Genomic DNA, 19,297 nt, shown 5'->3' on the forward strand with positions numbered 1-19,297 from the left:
AGTTCTGGCAATGGAGGAGCAGGGAGCTGTGATAGACATCCGAGCATAGTCTGAAAGGAATGACTGAAGTAATCTTAGCGTGAACCCACTAACCACTATCACATTTCTGAGAGGAGGCATCAGGATTCCAGGGCTGACCATATCAGATGCTGAGGAAAAATTCAGTAACTTACTCCTGGGGGGAATTCAGCACCAAAAAATTAAAAATTCTGCAAAATTCTGCATATTTTATTTGTCAAAATAACAATATAATCAGTTCAGTTTCAATTATTTAAAAAAAAATTCAAAATACCTGTCATCAAGTATGTCAATACAGACAACAGCAAAAAAGATTCCCCCATGAGTAGAGAGTTAAAGAAACTCCTACAACAACCCAGGGAGGTGATGGAGGGAGCTGTGTGGTGCCCTCCAAGCCCAGACACCTACACTCCCTTCCCCCGCGAGGCAAGCCACAGGGCACCCCCAGTCCCAGACACCAGCATTCTCCTCCGCCCCCCTCCCCCAGAGCCCAGCCATGGGGCAGCCCCAGTCACCAGCCCCCCAAAGCCTTTACTCCACACAGCTTCTTTACGGTCCTGCCAGGGGTCATAATGTGGTGCAGTACTGCCCTTCCTCACCCTATGCCAGAGCTGGCTGGGTCTCCCAGGTCCTCGCCCATCCCCGGGAGAATAAGGATCAAAGAACAGGCAGCCTCCAACCCTATCGGGTTGGGTACTCTGCTTACTGTGAGCTGGGCTCTGCAGAGTCCAGCAGGCCCTAGTGGAGGCCAGAAAATCTGCAGGGAAATAGGTAATTCTGCAAAATTCTGCACACCACAGTGGCACAAAACTCCCCCAGGAGTAACGAACATGAATATGGATGTATGGCTCGTGTCCATGGCCAAGAGAAAATCATCAATTAGTATCACCACCAGCACCAAACAGAAGCTTTTTAAACTTAGAATCAGCTGCAAAGGGAAACTGACAAAGATTAGGCTCACACAATCTTACAGATCGCTACATGTATAAAGTATTAGCCTTTGCTTGTTGATGTTAACCTGGCTGTAGAGACAGGGAAGGGTGAGACGGAGAGGGAAAGAGAGAGAGAATGAACAAGTAGAGAGGAAATGGAAGTACAGAGCACACAGATAAATGAATGAGAAAAAAAGGGGAGAGAAAAGAAAGATATATGACAGATCAGAGCAATGAAGAAATGACAAGCAAAAAAGGGAGAAAAAGAAAAACTGCAGAGCACAGAGTGACGACAGAAGGAGGAAGAAAAAATGAGACAGAGAAAAAAAAAGACCAAAAAGGAGAGAGAGAGAAAGAGAGAGAGAGAAATGACAAGGTAGACAGACAAAGAATATATGGACATGTCAAGATTCACTTAAAGGGAGATGAGGGATTACTTATAGATGTGGGGAGGAAAGGATTAGTGGGAAAGGAGACTGCCTAGCTCATGAAGTCAGATATAACTGAGTAAAACTGTAAAAATGGATCAAACTTTTTAAAAAGGCATGAGAGGGGAAAGCTAACCATTCTATACAAACCCAAGAAGTGTACACAATGAGACAGCTGTATCCAATCTTCATGTTTTAAAGGTATTGTTGTAACAAAGACACATAGGTGCAATAGAAAAATGGTCAGAGATTTAAAGTGCCATCGTCCACAGACTACTCAAGGTATTATTAAAAAAATACCCACACAGAAGGATAGTATATTGCTAACATGTAGCACTGCAAGAGCAAGAGAAAAAAAACAAATATTTTGTCTGCACAGCAGACAGTTGGGATAGACAATGGCAATAAAAGCATTGAACTCTTTCCTGGATGTTCCTATAGACCACCTGCACAGTCAGATAAATCAGGAAATTTGGGGGGCATTTGTTTGGTTTTTTTAAAGCACTAGATTATATACTGTAAGGAACAATCCTGCATTCGCAAGGGGACAGATTACATGAACTAATAGGTCTTTTCTATAATTCCATAATTTTATTGTATACTCCTTCTGTACCAAATAAGCAGCCAAGTACCCAGCACTTGGATACAGCTGACAGTGCAGAAATAGGCCTTGTCTGAAACGAATATGGTTTCTGTGCAGGTAGACGGAAGGTATTGGAATGTGGAAAAGCATTAAACAGGGCTATCCCTCATAATGAGTCTTCACAAGGCTGGCTCAGGGTATAAGGAGCTAGAGGTCATTTGAAACTCAGGCTTCTTGCATGACAATGCACTACATTGTCTGACAAACCAACTGGGCAAAATAATGGACTCATTCAGTCCTTTTGTGACATTTGAAAATGGCGTCCCTTTTCTATTATAAGGAAAGCAAGCCCCCTCCCCCAGTGCCAACTTTTACGCAGCTTCTTTTTTGCTTCTTCTGTTAAAACATTCCAGTGGTAACGCATGCAGATGTACTGCAAATGGGGGTGTGGGGGGTGAAGTCACTGCAGACATATCTGCATGAGTTAATGAACTGCATCTGTGTTAACACAATAGTGACAGACTGCATTCCCATAATATCATAACAACTCTAATTAGCAAATATCATTTTAATGCCAAAATACCAATGGGACTAGAACAAACAAATAATAATGAACTACTGCTATAATTGTAAGCCATCCTCTCAAGGCCAGTATACCAAAATGGAATACAAGATTAATGACAAGAGGTTAGAACAAATGCTAATGTAGTTTCATTGCAAAGGAAGTGATTTCTCTTGGATAAACTACATATAACATACAGAACCTAGTAATTGTGCAAGTACGATTCTGCGCAACAGCTAACACAGGGCCTCAGATAACGGGAGGGTGAAAAGGAGGAAAGAAGTCAATAGGTTAGGAAAGTTTGGGTCAATAAAAGTTACAAGCTATCCCTCAGTGAGCCTACTTTAATGAACTGACCAGATGCTCTCTCAGGGCCTAATCCATCCCGTTGAATTCAGTGGGAATCTTCTCATAGAGTTCAATGGGTTTTGGATCAGGTGATCACACCATTAGTGTAAGATAAAAGATTCAAATTAAAATGAGAGGCAAGTTCTCAGTAAGTCAGAAAAAAAAAAAACAATTTTCTTGGGAAATTCATGGAGGATGGGTCCATCAATGGCTATTAGCCAGGATGGGCAGGGATGGTGTCCTTAGCCTCTGTTTGCCAGAAGTTGGGAATGGGCAACAAGGAATGGATCACTTGATGATTACCTGTTCTGTTCATTCCCTCTGGGGCACCTGACACTGGCCACTATTGGAAGACAGGATACTGGGCTAGACGGATCTTTGGTCTGATCCAGTACGGCTGTTCTTATGGAAAAATTGGGGAAAACGTTGGAGCAACTGGGAGCAATGAATTTTATCCACAGGGCTCTGGGTTGCAATAGATTAAAGGAGTAGTTTTTTCACCTCTGGGAACATAGAGTAGTGATTAAAGTTACTTTGGTGTTCTCTTCCTAGTCTCCATAGTCCAAACTCATCCCTGTTATATCCCTTTGAGTTACACAGGGATGAATTTGGCACTAGCTGTCTACATCACAAAGACACCTCACAATCAGACATAACTGACAGCCTCTACTAAAGAGAAGCACAAAACTGGAATACTAGGAGAGTTGTGAGTCAGGAGTGAGGTTCACTGGCAGAACTGAGTAGGGAAGTTTGTACAGTACCTATTTGCACTATGCTTAGCTCCAGGGCCATCTCTAGCTATTTTGGTGCCCTATGCAGCCCCCACACGGGGGTGGAGGGGTTGTGTGGGGCCCCACCCCAGGCCTCCACTGTGATGCGGGAGGGCTGTGCCCAGGACACCGTGGGCAATGGGGAGGGGCCTGGCCACTTCCTGCAGGAAGTGGAGTGACCCAGCCCCAGCCTGCTCTGCTCCCCTGGCTCCCAGGCTTGGGGGGAAACCAGCACTCGCCGGTGGCACGGCTGGGAACCAGGGGAGCAGAGCAGGCTGGGGCCGGGTGGCTGTCTTACCGGTGAGTGCAGGTCTGACCACGTCTGGAGTCCGCAGGGGAGTGGGGGCGGGGCTAGGGCGGAGCAGGGGCAGGAAGAGGCGGGACTAGGGCACGGGGGGGGGTCCTGGGGAAGAGCCAGAGCAGGGGCTGGAGCAGCACACAGGTGCCCCAAATTTCCTGGTGCCCTACGCAGGTACGTACTTTGCATATGCGTAAGGACGGCCCTGCTTAGCTCAAGCCAGACATTATGGACCCCACTTTTAGTGCTCATTAAAGTAAGTATTTTCTAACGTCCCTAAGTGACTTAGGAGCACAAGTCCCACAGAAAGACAGTGGGACTTATCCCCCTAACTCAGGCACTTTTGAAAATCCAACCGTAAATCCACTCAACATTTTATTATATATATTTAATGTGAATATTCTCAGAAATATTTGTACTGAGTTCAACAGACTATCTAAAATCCAGACCCAAAAACACACAAAGCATAAATAATTAACTATCTTACTAAAAAAGAAAAGGAGTACTTGTGGCACCTATCAAATTTATTTGAGCATAAGCTTTCGTGAGCTACAGCTTACTGCAATGTTAAAGGTCAGTTGTAAAACAACAAATAAAAATAAATACAATTCAATCTCAACCTCAGTAAAGGGATACATTTTCAACTGCAGCCTCTCTGTTTGCGTCCCCTGAAATAGGTCCCTAAATGTTTGCACTCACAAAAAAAATGTGCATGCCATTATCTGAATGTGAAAATGGGCATTTGTGCATACAAATCAGGTAGTTGGGACATCACTTGACTGGCATGCAGAAACAGATATTTGCACCAAAGATACACAGGATTTTTAAAAAATTTTTAAACAGGCATAAGATCAGAGACTGTGGCTGAAAATTTGGCCCTACACACAGTATACATTATTATATGTGCTGCAAATGCTAAATATCACAGGAAGAATGAGGCTGGAATGAAAGCCCTGACTCCAAATATATTTTACTTTGCTGGTTTAGGCACAGCCTTCATATGAGCTAAACAGTTTGTGTTTTTGATTATTTTTTTTAAAATAATAAATACGAACAACCTTCTCTTCAGCATTCACTGCATCTAAAGACAAGAAAATTCTGTTTATATTAAGAAGACTGAGAATTTCAAATACTTATTCCAGGCTTTTAGCTACAGTATTCAGAAAAATATTTACAAAAATTCTTTGAAGTATGGTATACCCAGCCATGGTTTTCCCTGTAATCCAAATACTACTTTTGTTCTACAGATCATGTATGTGAATTCTAATTTGCATATCTGTGCAAGCCCTAAAATTTAGTTTTAATACAATACAGGATTATAGGTGGAAGCAGGAGAAAGTGCATTACTAGTCCAAAGTACCTCTACCTGTATGTTCTAAAACACATTAAAAGAAATAGCTGGGCAGAGACCTTGATAGCGTGTGGGACAGAAGCACTGTTACTTCCAAAGAGTGATCTAGTAAAAGGGACTCCAGCACAGGAGACCAGAGATTACATTTTGCCTCCACTGAAGTCACTGCCAGTTTTGCTATTGACTTCAACGGAACAAGGATTTCACCCCAGGTTCTTAATGAAAAGAAGAATCATAATACTTGGCTTTTATTATAAAAGACAGAATATTTTGACAATCATCACTAACCCGTGACAGCCATTTCAAAAATCCAAAAAGTACCTCCCTCTTGTTGAGAGCTGGATGTCACTTTCCACATACAAAGGACACTAAAAATTAGTGATGACATGTACCGTAAATGCAGAATACAGTGGAATTCAGAGTACTTGACTCATGTATACATGCTGTTCAGAACAATTATGACATTCTAAATACATGTGGTGATTGGATCAAAATTTGTGAGGCATTCATATGCAGCATCACAATGTTGATGGCACCAGAGAGCCCATTGTGACATTTGTTCAATATTGTAAATTATGCTGATTTCAACTGGATTTACTTTATTCACACTAGGTATAGACTGCCATAGATAATATTTTATGAAAATTATGTACAGCAGCTAGCTGCTTTTCAAACCTAAACAACTGCTATTTTGTTTTAAATGAGGGGCGGCGGACACTCAAAGGCCTACTTGACAGGATGGATTACTATCCTGGAAAAATCTCTTTTAATGAACACATTTTTTCATACAAGTTCATTACTGAGAAGTGATAAAAGCTTCTGAACCTAGCAGAAATTCTAGATGCTTTGCTCTTCCATAATTTAAAAACAAACTATTCAAATGAAAAGTAAGCACATTCCAGCTAATCGCTTCTATACTGTACTTCAGACCAAGACAAATTAAAACAGACAATTAATAAAATCTTCATAATTTACAATGCAAATACGGAGAGTCTCGCTAGTACCGGTACTGACATTTTCTTCAAGAAAGTTTTTATTTCTGCAAGTAAACATGAAAAAACTACCTTGTTTCACTGAGGTTTGGTTTATGGACATGTAGCCAATGACCCAAGAACAAATTACATTTTAATACCGGTTAAAAATCTTCAGATTTACACATCAAAAGGTACTAAAAGCTGATCACCACTTGTGACTTTCAGATACTAGAGATGGGCGCAAACACAAAACCCAAAGTGCTAGGTTCAGATCAGAATTTGCAGCTCAACCTAGTCGTTAATGGGCCAAACCTAAACGCTCCTTAGGTCTGATTTGGATCAGATTAAGTTCAGATTTGGATCCAAATTTTGAACACACAAGTTCAAGATGGTTTGCATTTAGGGTTTTGGTTTGGCCCTTTATAAACGCTATGAAGTTTGGATCTGGGATTTTGAATCCCTCTTTTTTAAAAAACAGATATCAAATATTAAGTGTAAATTAAAAAGGGGTCAAGTAGGTTTGCATGAGTATTACCAATTTTGTGAATAAACAGAAGACTTCACTCTCCAGGCCTGTCAACCTGGCACTTTTCACTAACTCTACATTTATTTGAAAAATAAGAAATAGAAGAACAAACATTAACTTGACACCTTTTGCTAAAATATATAGCAGACTTTCACTAACCGGCCTTTTAAGTTTTGTCCCTCGTTTCTAAATATCAGACACATCAGGAAATAAAAAATCCTCAGCATGTCCTTCTGCACATTTCATTGGAATTAAAGTTGCCAGGCCTGTGGTGTTCACTTGGGGCCTGATCCAAAGCCTACTGAAATCAGTGGGAAGACTTCCAATGAGCTTTGGATCAGGCCTGTGACAGTGAGGATTTCAATACAGAGTTTGCAAAAAGAAAAGGAGTACTTGTGGCACCTTAGAGACTAACCAATTTATTAGAGCATAAGCTTTCGTGAGCTACAGCTCACTTCCTCAGATGCATATCGTGGAAACTGCAGCAGGCTTTATATATACACAGAGAATATGAAACAATACCTATTCCCACCCCACTGTCCTGCTGGTAATAGCTTATCTAAAGTGATCATCAGGTGGGCCATTTCCAGCACAAATCCAGGTTTTCTCACCCTCCACCCCCCCACACAAATTCACTCTCCTGCTGGTGATAGCCCATCCAAAGTGACAACTCTTTACACAATGTGCATGACAATCAAGTTGGGCTATTTCCTGCACAAATCCAGGTTTTCTCACATCCCCCCCACCCCCATACACACACAAACTCACTCTCCTGCTGGTAATAGCTCATCCAAACTGACCACTCTTCAAGTTAAAATCCAAGTTAAACCAGAACATCTGGGGGGGAGGGGGGGAGGAAAAAACAAGAGGAAACAGGCTACCTTGCATAATGACTTAGCCACTCCCAGTCTCTATTTAAGCCTAAATTAATAGTATCCAATTTGCAAATGAATTCCAATTCAGCAGTTTCTCGCTGGAGTCTGGATTTGAAGTTTTTTTGTTTTAAGATAGCGACCTTCATGTCTGTGATCGCGTGACCAGAGAGATTGAAGTGTTCTCCGACTGGTTTATGAATGTTATAATTCTTGACATCTGATTTGTGTCCATTTATTCTTTTACGTAGAGACTGTCCAGTTTGACCAATGTACATGGCAGAGGGGCATTGCTGGCACATGATGGCATATATCACATTGGTGGATGTGCAGGTGAACGAGCCTCTGATAGTGTGGCTGATGTTATTAGGCCCTGTGATGGTGTCCCCTGAATAGATATGTGGGCACAATTGGCAACGGGCTTTGTTGCAAGGATAAGTTCCTGGGTTAGTGGTTCTGTTGTGTGGTATGTGGTTGTTGGTGAGTATTTGCTTCAGGTTGCGGGGCTGTCTGTAGGCAAGGACTGGCCTGTCTCCCAAGCCTACAGACAGCCCCGCAACCTGAAGCAAATACTCACCAACAACCAAATAATTTAGAGGGAGAGAAGATAAGAGTTTCGGGTGGGGGGAAAGAGTTGAGAGATAATAGTGTAAAATAGTTGGGAAAAGAGGAAGTGATGTGGGATTGGGAGAAGGTGAAATAAGGGACAGTGGAATGGAGAATAGAGATGAAGAAAAGATGGGGCATGTAAGGCAGGAGAGAAGCAGCAAGTAAGAAAAACTGATGATAGCAGAGGAACTGAGACAGAAAACAATGGGGTAAAAAGAAGCCAAAACATTCTGAAGAGAATGTGTTAAAAAACCAAAGCTTGCTCTTAGAAGCATTTTCTTGTTCGTGAGGGACAGGAACCCACTACAATATACAGCAGGAAATGGTAACAGCTATAAGGAAAGCCAGAATTCACTTGCCCTTCAAAACCATCTTTGTTTCCACATTTTTCCATGGGGGAACCTTTTCATTTTCCCACTATGGGAGTTTAGTGTTTGCAGCACACACAGCAGACATGGCTGGCCTGAAAGCCCAATTCAACTTGCCCTGCACCTTGTGTCATCATTGACACCAAAGTAAAGTGAGTGTAAAATGCTAACAAGTCAAATTGGTAGCAGTTATGATTTTATACCCTTCTTACACTCAAGCCTTGGTGTTAATGATTATACCATATGCAGGGTATGGATAAATCAGTCCTTGGGTTTCCACTAGTTCCTCAGATATCAACTAGGCAGGTATCTAGGAGATAGCAAAACATCCCTACAATTATGTTTAATTAATAATTATTTTTCTTCTGTTTTAATAGGCCTGGCCCTAAAATACCTCTGTTTCAATTGTGCAGAGGACAGGGTTTTCCTAAGATAAGAGAGTAAACTGTTTTTCAGCATCACAAAACTAAAATGTTCATTGATTTTTGAGAAAATGTGAAAGAACGGAGTTTTGAATTTAATTTGAAAAATAAATGATCTTCAAGGCCTCAATGGTCTGACTGATCATAGTTTACAAGAATGTTTTTTAAAAGTTTCATTTCATTTAAGCCTATGGGATGGCAGAATCACACAGCTGAGTGTTCCTGATTAAGAAAGTAGCATTTCTAAGGGAAACCAAAGCAGTCCTTGAAAAGGAGTTTCTGAATAAGCTGCAAAGGTGCCAGGTAATATTAAAGAAGCTGTCCCAAGGTTAACTGATATAGTATTAGTATTTTTCTGAAAGCAGAGGGCACACACAGTAATAAATAATCTTTCTTTCATTCCTTTTGGACTTTAACCTTTAAATTTCAGAGTAACAGCCGTGTTAGTCTGTATTCGCAAAAAGAAAAGGAGTACTTGTGGCACCTTAGAGACTAACCAATTTATTTGAGCATAAGCTTTCGTGAGCTACAGCTCACTTCACTCCTTTTCTTTTTGCGAACCTTTAAATTGTTAGTAGATTTTTTTTTCTACCACTGTTTCCAAATAAACCACTATTTGCATGGGAAAACAGCTTAGTGCATTCTTTAAAAACAGGCAAGCCACTAATTGATTCAACATGTTGGCAGTTTTAAAGAAACTTATTAGACAGGAACAAATGGTGTATCCTATTTTGTGTTGAAATACCCTGAGCTTGACTTTAAGAGTACTTATATTTCTATATGTCAAGCTCTTATTATGTTGCCTGCTAAATAATCTTCAATACTTAAATAGGGAGTACAACCTAAACAGAAACTAAACCATATGCAGTTTATTGAGAAGTTTTAAGACTATTAGGAGCTCCTAATTTTAAAGATTAAAAAACATAAAAACCTTCTTCTGATCCAATCCACCCTCTCAAAAGCATATCATTTTGCTCCACCAAACAGTTAATCTCTTCATAGAGGACTGAGTGCAAGATGATCAAAATGTTCTGTCCAATAGCTGCACTATTATAATGTTAGTAATGAAGGAATTCTTTTACCTCTCATCCATCCTGGCTAGGTGATTGCAAAACATACAAATTTGATTAAAATATCCATGCTTTGTAACCTAATTATGTTCCAATTTACCCCCAGCACCACTAAGATTCAACTGGCATGAAAGAGCTGGGTATGATTAGTTACTGGCTGCAAACCAGAGATTCCACTAATAAGTGGCATGTTAGTCAGGCTCTTGGCATAAGAGACTAGTGGCCCCTGGCAGAAGACTTTGTCCCTAAAAATAAATCTGATTAGCTGATCTTTAAAACAACAATTTCAAAACAAACATTTTTATAAAAACAATGTTTTCATTATATAGCAATCCAGTGTTTGTTCTGGCTTTGCTGTTATTTCTGATGGCTATGTTTACCTTCCCTCTCTGATAGCACAAGTTGATTAATTCTTTGAACACCCATCTCCAGGCATCGAAGGTACACATGGGAAGGATGAGAAACCATAATTTGAGACAAATGTCTGCACCTGTATTTCATAAAATCAGATACTCCACAAGGTTTGGTCCCACAGATGAAAATAATTGCAAAAATGATGGTAGACACTGCATTCCCTACTTTGCAGAACCTCTTAGTAATTAAGAAATAATGTTATCCTTCACATCTTGAAGAGCTCAATCTCACCCACAGCCCCTGCCTGACATGGGCCACCGGATTTTAATGATCCAACAAAAAATGCTTACAGCTGCCTAACTGCCTTATAAAGGGACCACAGGTACCATAAAATCCACAAAAGTGGCCAAAACTTCACAGCTTTCGAGCTTTTCCACCAGATTGAATGTTATTGTTTATAGGTCTTGGCAACCCGTCAATTTCTCTCCATGGCAGCAGTCAGAAGAGTATTTACGACCTGTACAGGTGCCCAGAAAAACACTTATCTTCTATGCACAAATGAAACATGAACCAAAAAGAAGAAGGGGTCAGAGGGACCCAGTGGCAGCTAACTCTTGGCCAGGATAACGGATACACAAACTGACCAAGAGGGTCCGTCCAGCCCACCCCAGCTCTCAGCTCAGCTCAGCCCAGATATTTGGGGAGAGCATGTCCCCCACCTCCCCAAGGCACCAAAGTCCTGCCCTGGCGAGCGAAGCCTGCTGTAACACCACACTAGGTATCAGCAGGCATGGTCCCTGGTAAGGAGCGGGGTGGACGAAGGGGTCAAACTGGCCTTACTTAAAAGCGTCGCACGGGAGGGCCGCGTACCCCCCAGCAGGGATTTCTGCAGGCAGACCTTAGGGGCTCCGCCCGCTCCCACGCACCTGCATGCGGCATGGTGATGGTCTCGTTGGCGTTGCTGGAGCCCACGTTGAAGATCACCACGGCAGAGGCGTTCTGGGCGGCGGCGTGCCGGATCTTATCCTTGTACGTGCAGTTGCCCCTGGGGATCAGCGCGACCCAGCTCTTGCCCGGGCCCGGGGCGGCGAAGCGGGTGTGGGGGTCGCAGGCCAGGCGGTCGTGGGCGGAGGCGGTCATCACCACCTGGCCCCGGGCATCCTGCTTGGGCGAGTGCTCCCCGTAGCGCCCGCACTCGCTCTTCTCGCTGCGCAGCTCCAGGCTGCCGGCCGCCGGCTCGGCGTAGGTGATGTTCACGAAGGCCGTGTACCACTCCTCTTTCTCGGCCACCGTGAAGTCCAGGCAGAGCAGATGCACGAAGCAGAAGGAGAGCAGCCATGTTGAGAGGGCCAGGCTGCGGCACGCCTGGATCAGAGACACGGCCATCCTTCCTCGGCCTCCCCCCTCGCCGCCGGCCCGGCTGCGTGCGCGAGCGAGCGAGCACCGGAGCCTGCTCGGGGGGAGGCGGCGGCGGCTGCTCCCGCTGCTGGGATCCGGGCGCGCGAGGCAGGGGCGGGGGGGGGGGGGAAGCTCAGCGGCAATGCATTTCACGGGGGGCTTTCCCCTGCCTCTTAGCGCCTCGCTCCGCGGCTCTCTCCCCCTCTTCTCCCTTTCCACCCCGCCCCCCTCGGGCTCCTGCCCGGCTTTGCGGTCGCTTCCCTCTCCCTTTGGGGGCAGGGGGTGGGTGCAACTGTACGGGAGCTTGTGGGAGCCCCTTCAAAAGGGAGCGTTCTTGCTATATGGAGTGTGGGGGGGGGGGGCTGCTTCTCGCCCTCCCCCGCTCCACCCCCTCGCCGGGTAGCTGTGCAGGCGGCTCGCCAGAGGAGATGCTGGCTCTGGGGGGGCGCGTGCAGGAGGGGCTTTGGCGTGATGTCGAGAGCCCTTGCGGCTGGGCTTTAATGGCGCTCAGCCTTCGAGGGGCAGCAGCGCCACCTGCCGGGAGACAGGCGGGACAGCGGCAGAACCAGTCTGGGAGCCGGTGGAGGGGAAGATACCAGACTCTAGGGCAGTAGCTTTCGACCCGTGGTCTGCGGACCCCTGCGGGGAGGGGGCAAAGGACTATGTCTAAGCCAGGGTCTGTGAAAGGTTGTCACCCTGGAGCAGTGGTTTTCAACCTGATTCCTGTAGACCAGGGGTGCTGCACACAGACTGTCTAAGATTTCCCAGGGGTCTGCACCTCCATTTGAAATTTGTAGGAGTCTACCACTGGCAAAGGTTGAAAACCACTCTAGCAGAAAGTCTGGGAGAAAATTGAAGTTTAGGATTAGAGACTTTAAAAATCACTTTTTGGACCCGGTTATTTTAATTAATTTACTTGTTTTCCTGCCTGCGATCAATGAGAATTTTTCTTGATTGGTAAATTATCCATAACTACCCACAGTGGGGTCACTGTCCTCTTCCTCTGAAGCATCTGCTACTAGCCCCTGTCAGAGACAGCACACTGGATTGGATGGCCCACCGCTCTGACCTGTTATAACAGTTCCGATGTTCCTAAGAAAAGAAAGCAATAAAGGACAGTTTGCCACTGAATTTCTGTTTTATTATATGGATCTCTAACAATAAACAAGTGTGTGCTATGCTGTTACATGAGAGAAGCATTTATGTATGTATATGCATGTATATTTATAGTGAGGTGTGTGTATGCATACATTTGGAAACAAACATTGTTTCAAAACAGAACAGACTTGCACAATAAACAGATTTAAACACAAAAACAAGTAGGTCAACTATTGACACAAATATAAAGAATGTTTAGTGTGAAACTTAAAAAAAAAAAAAAAAACAACCCAGAACTTCTGAGGCAACAGCAATTAAAATTGGTGAGTCAAGCACAAAGAGCGGGGCAAAAAAGGAATGGGTAAAATCCTGGACCTGCTGTAGTCAATGTTTTGGAACTCTGATTCTTTATTATGTATAATAATTGGAATTAAAATACTCACAGGGAGTAAGTATGTAGTCAATATTCTGATCTCTTTCACACCAGTATGAAAAAAGTGTTAAACCACAACTGAGTCATTCTGTATCTACTCCAATGCAAATGAGATCAGAATCTGTTGCATATAAGGAGAAAAAGTTACATTTTGCAATGCCCATTTATTCTTTATTGTAAACAGATAGCTGACATGATGAACATATATGGTCTGTTTTAATCTTCTTGTGGCTAAACTCTGCTGTTGCCCTGTGACTTACATGGGACTTGTACATGTAAACTGATGGCAGTATTTGACTTTTAAGTTATGTTGCTACATGGTTACGTTGAATGTGGGCAGAGTATATACCCGACCAGTAACATATCTGTGGTGCTTCAGAAGGGCTGATTTCCCAAAATGGGGAAGAGTATGATCAAAATTGGTTGGGAGGGGAAAAAAAATCACAAAAGGGTGAATAAAAATTGGGAGTTGTTTAAGAAGAATCATAGAACCGGAAGGGACCTTGAGAGGTCATCTAGTCCAGTCCCCTGCACTCAGGGCAGGGCTAAGTATTATCTAGACCAGAGGTGGCCAAACTATGGCCCGGGGGCCACATCTGGCCCTCCAGACATTTTAATCCAGCCTTCGAGCTCCTGTCAGGAAGCAGGGTCAAAGTCTTGCCCCACTCCGCATGGCTCCCGAAGCAGCGGCACGTCTCCAGTCTGGCTCCTATGCATGGGGCAGCCAGGGGGCTCTGCATGCTTCCCCCATCCCAAGCACCACCCCTGCAGCTCCCATTGGCCGGGAACCGCAGCCTGTGCACAGGGTAGCGTGTATCTGCATAGGAGTCAGAGCGGGGACATGCCACTGTTTCTGGAAGCTGCTTGAGATAAGCGCTGCCCGGAGCCTGCTCCCCTGACCCTCTCCTGTGCTCCAGCCCCGATCCCCTTCCTGCCCTCTGAACCCCTTGGTCCCAGCCCGGAGCACCCTCCTGCACCCCCAACTCCTCATCACCAGCCCCACCCCAGAGCTCACTTCCCCAACTGGAGCCCTCACGCCTTCCTGCACCCCAACCCCCAATTTCCTGAGCATGCATGGCCCACCATACAATTTCCATACCCAGATGTGGCCCTCAGGCCAAAAAGTTTGCTCACCCCTGATCTAGACCATCCCTGACAGGTATTTGTCCAATCTGCTCTTACAAATCCCCAATAATGGAGATTCCACAAGCTCCCTAGGCTTAACCACTCTGACAGTTAGGAAGGTTTTCCTAATGTCCAACCTAAATCACCCTTTATTAGAGTTTATTAGGTGACCAAAAATCCACAATCAAGTAACAGAACAATTTTGGGTAGAAGCCCATCATTGTTCAGTATAGAAGTGAAGGCAGTAACTGGGGGAAGGATATAACATAGAAAAAGAGGAAGTACATACCAACCACTATATTAGAAGTTATGAAGTACAGAAAATTGATTCAGGGAAGCTAAATACATCAGTGGAAAAATCCAGACCTGGCAGGGCTAAGCACAATAAGACTGAGATTTTAAAAGTATATTTGTAAGCATTTCTTTTGTTCCTATGGTATAGGCCCCCTTACTAGATCTAGATGGTAAGAATGTTGATAATGATGCAGAAAAGGCAAAAAAAAAAGTGTTCAAGTATATATTTATGTTCTGTATTTGGAAAGAATCAGGACAATGAACTTGTATCACATTGGGTAATGAAGTACTTTCCTGCTCATTAATAATTAAAGATGATGATAAACATTTTTAAACCAAAAGGTCCAGACACCTTAACACACAAAAATCCTAAAAGACTTGGCTGAGGAGATCTCTTATCCTCTGATTTTAATTTTTTAATAAATCTTGGATTACCAGGGAAATTTCAGAAGACAGAGTATGCTAGAGTTATGCCAATATTCAGGAAAGGGTAAGTGGGATGACCCATGTAATTATAGGCTGGCTAGTCCTAAGAAAAATCATGGAAAAGAATAAGAGGATGGGAATATACTTAGTGCCAGTCAACATGATTTTATAGAAAATAGGTCTTGTCAGACAAAATTTAATTTTTTGGTGAGATTACAATTTTGCTTGATAAAGACAACTGCATAGCTGTAATTTCCTTAAACTTCTATAAGGCAGTTGCCTTTGTACCACATGACAGTCTTATTACAAATTTCTCATTATTCAATAAATAAAGCAGACAGATTAATAACTGACTAAGATTAATAAACACTTTATACAGCAGTGGTGTTCAGTTATATTTTCTGAGGGGCCAGGTAAAGCAATGTTCAGATCTTGGAGAGGTAAAGAGCTGTTCAGGTGTTTGCTCCCTAGAGACAGCACATAAATTCTTCACCCATCAGACAGGGATTGGCAACTAATGGCATGCATGCCAGAGATTGTACATTGGCTGGTTTTTGAATGGCACGCAGACTGAGAGTCCCATCAGGGCAGGTTTTGAGCTGCACTTCAGTATATTTTCCCCTCTGATTACCATCATGCCAAGTTAAAGTCTGTTTATCTGAATTTCAAATAACCCAAAATCCTGATTATTCAGATGAGCAGTATGTCCCCCATGCTCATTTTCTGTCCCAAGGGAAGAGAGAGGGAGGGGAGTAGCTGCAGAAGACAGGGGCCTCCTTAGTACTGCTTGAGTGCGGGAAGCTGGGAGGAAGACCAGACGGTGGGGGATTTGGAGGAGATCCAGGGGACTACTCCACCCAGATCCTGTCCCATTCTTGCCACCCCTGACTCCTGCTCCCAGCTGGATAGTCTCTTTTAAGGACAGCCCTGTTACCTGGCTCCATCTCCAACCATGGACAGCTCAAGCTCCCAGCTCAAGCTCCGCCCTCAGCTCTTGGTCGCTCAGACCAGGGATGGTCCCACTACTCAGCTCTGGCTGGCCCATGGCTCCCAGCAGCTCCAGCTCCTGCACTCCCCTTGTAGTCCTGGCTGCAGTGGTTCCACCCTGACACACATGTGAGCATTCCTACCCCACCCAGGCCAGCAACTGCCAGCTCAGAGGATGCTCTGCAGTCAGGGAAGGAAAGAGGCCACCTGGCAGAAGAGCTCAGTGACTGGAGCCACTTGCTGGGTCTTTCGTTATGCCTACCAGGAATCAGCTGTTCCCCTTCCTGCTGGGGGCCCTGAGCCCTTCCTGCTGGGGGCCCTGCTATCCGGCTCTAGCTTGCCCCAGGTCCCGGCAGCCAGTGGGGATGCTGCAGTCAGGACCATCAGGAGAGTGGGGGGGGGAGCAGAGCCACTGGGAGCCCAGGAAGGAGCTGGAGTGAGGTAGGGTGGCTGCCCTTATGGCAGAGCTCCCAGCTAAAACCCAGTGGGCCAAATGGAAGGCCCTACCAGGCTGGATCTGGCTAATTGAAGAATAATGTTATACAGCATTGGTGAAAATGATACTGGAATACTGTGTCCATTTCTACTGTTCACATTTTTAAAAGGATGTTGAAAAATGTGGAAGGGTGCAGAGAACAGCCATACAAAAAATTCCAAGATGAGAGAAAAAACCCTACAGTGAAAGACTTCAGGAGCTCAATCAGGAATTTTTTAAATCAGAAATAAGTTTGAGACGTGAGTTGATTAGAGGGTATACTTGAAATAACTTCACAGAAGAAAAAAAAAAGCCAAACAGGTACTAAAAGGCTCTTTAATCTAGCAGAGAAAGGAATAACAAGAACCATTGGTTGGAAGCTAGAACCAGACGCCTCAAGTTAGGAAAAAGGCACTTTTTTTTTTTTAAACATTCAGGGTTATTAACCATTGGAACAAACTATCAAATGAAGTGGTGGATTCTCCATCTTTTGGAGTCTTTTAAATCAAGTGTATATGCTTTTCTGGAAGACTTGCTTTAGTCAAACAAGACTCAATACAGAAGTAACTGGGTCAAGTTCTTTGGTCTATATTATATAGCAGGTCAGACTACATTAAATGGCCCGTTCTTGCCTCAAAAATCTGTCAGTCTAGGAGTAAAGACAGCAAGACTTGATTATTCCCAGTACCTTACTTTAAAATAAATAATTATTAATTTGACCTACTGTAATTCAATGTTGAATAATAGAGAAGTGAAAATGTACAGCAATTCTACTTAACATTTTATTTTTTGTGTTGCCAAGATCATTCTGAACTCTCCTTCTGTCTAGCTCCTTAAAATACCATTCTTGCTCTGGGATAGGAATATAATACCATTCACTAGATATCAAGCCATCCTTACCATTCCTCCCAAGCCTGCAAATTATTTTGCCACTAACCTTACCCTACCCTATGCTCTCTCCTCCAAAAAAAAAAGACTGACCTTTGTTCCACTCACCTCCTCGCAGAAATGTAAAGCAAGTGACTCTTGTCCTGCATGATGAAATACCACTTTGCATTAATGTGAATGAACAGCACAGGCTCAGGACTTATCTATGCAGGGAGAAAGCCTACAGTAGTTAGTGCAAAGTACTTGCCTACTACTCCACACCAACTCAGTATATGGATACTAAAAGGGCTTTTGTGCAGAGTAGCTTAATATACTTTGGAAGTTCATTAAGCTACTGTGTACAAAGGCACTTTTAGTAAACAGTAAGAGTGTTCACCTAGCTAAGCCAGCCAAGGGTACTCTTAATGTTCAGTAAGAGAGTATCCATACTGGGAGTTAGGGTGTAGTAAGCAGTGTGCTTTAAATTCACACAGTCACTTATTGAACACTAACTTCCCTGTGTAGATAAGCCCTCCATTTTTATAATGGGGTCCTGAAAACCAGGAATGTCCCTGTTCGCATGGTCTGTACCAGTCATTTTTACAGTGTCTGGTACTTTTCTTTTTTATACTCCGGTAGACTTATGGACACCTTAAGGAGTCATTGGCCAGCTGAATTGCTGAAATTGCAGCAGAGCTTTTCATTTAGCTGTTCTCAATTCAGCCCTTGAGCAGACACGGTTAATTTGGAACCCTGTAATGTGAATTGTTAGTTCAAATTATTCCTTCTAACATGTATTACTTTGCATTTGTCATCCATGAATTTCATTTTCCACTGTGCTGCCAATCCACCTACCTTGTCCAGTTCCTCTGAAATTCTTCATAGTCTTCTCTAGTCTTGACTAAATTAAATAATTTTGTTTCATCTGCAAATTTTGCCACATCACTTATCACTTTTTTATCTGTACATTAGTATCAATATGTACCATTACTGGGGCTCCTCCCTAACACTATCCAGAATTATTATCTACATAAAGAATTATTCGTAGTACTTCATATTAAGTGTGTGTTTGGACATCTAGAGGTCCTCCCACACTGGACTTCTGCTGCAACAGAAGGGGAGCACTGCTGATGGTGCTGTGTTCTTTGCATAGGTACCAACATTTAGAAAAGTTTTGCAAGAAAAGACAATTGTCTGAATAAGGTGTGGTTCTGGGGACCAGTAGGTCCCCAGCCATTGTAAGGTGCTCTGTGTATTCTGGTGAGTTATAGGACTAAGGGTTTGTCTCCACTACCAGTGGGATTGACGCTGCGGTGATCGATCCACCGGGGGTTGATTTAGCGGGTCTAGTGAAGACCCACTAAATTGACCACCGATCGCTCTCCCATCCACTCCGGTACCCCACTAGAACAAGAAGAGTAAGGGTATGTCTACACTACCCGCCGGATCGGCGGGCAGCGATCGATCCAGCGGGGATCAATTTATTGCGTCTAGTCTAGATGCGATAAATCGACCCCCGAGCGCTCTCCTGTCGAGTCCTGTACTCCACCGCCACGAGAGGCGCAGGCAGAGTCTATGGGGAAGTGGCAGCAGTCGACTCACCGTAGTGAAGACACTACGGTGAGTAAGTCTAAGTACATTGACTTCAGCTATGTTATTCATGTAGCTGTGTGGACCCCGTGGTAAGTAAATTAAGCTACATCGACTTG

At 43.7% G+C, this 19,297-nt stretch overlaps 1 protein-coding gene and 1 long non-coding RNA gene across 4 annotated transcripts in view; both read right to left on the reverse strand.

Moving 5' to 3' along the window:
• The window catches only part of RNF150 (ring finger protein 150), a 203,871-nt gene extending 191,555 nt beyond the window's left edge, over positions 1 to 12,316 (reverse strand). For all 3 annotated transcript variants that reach the window (XM_073341206.1, XM_073341207.1, XM_073341205.1), the window contains exon 1: positions 11,412 to 12,316. In XM_073341206.1, coding sequence (XP_073197307.1) covers positions 11,412 to 11,871 — 460 coding nt within the window. In that variant the 5' untranslated portion in view covers positions 11,872 to 12,316. The remainder of the gene's footprint in view (positions 1 to 11,411) is intronic.
• A 402-nt stretch (positions 12,317 to 12,718) lies between these two features.
• Positions 12,719 to 19,297, reverse strand: part of LOC140910417 (uncharacterized) — a 28,675-nt gene continuing 22,096 nt past the window's right edge. The window contains exon 3 of the long non-coding RNA XR_012158577.1: positions 12,719 to 12,975. This is a non-coding gene — a long non-coding RNA (uncharacterized lncRNA). The remainder of the gene's footprint in view (positions 12,976 to 19,297) is intronic.

Source organism: Lepidochelys kempii, chromosome 4 (assembly GCF_965140265.1).
Source record: "Lepidochelys kempii isolate rLepKem1 chromosome 4, rLepKem1.hap2, whole genome shotgun sequence".
Classification (NCBI taxonomy): domain Eukaryota; kingdom Metazoa; phylum Chordata; order Testudines; family Cheloniidae; genus Lepidochelys; species Lepidochelys kempii.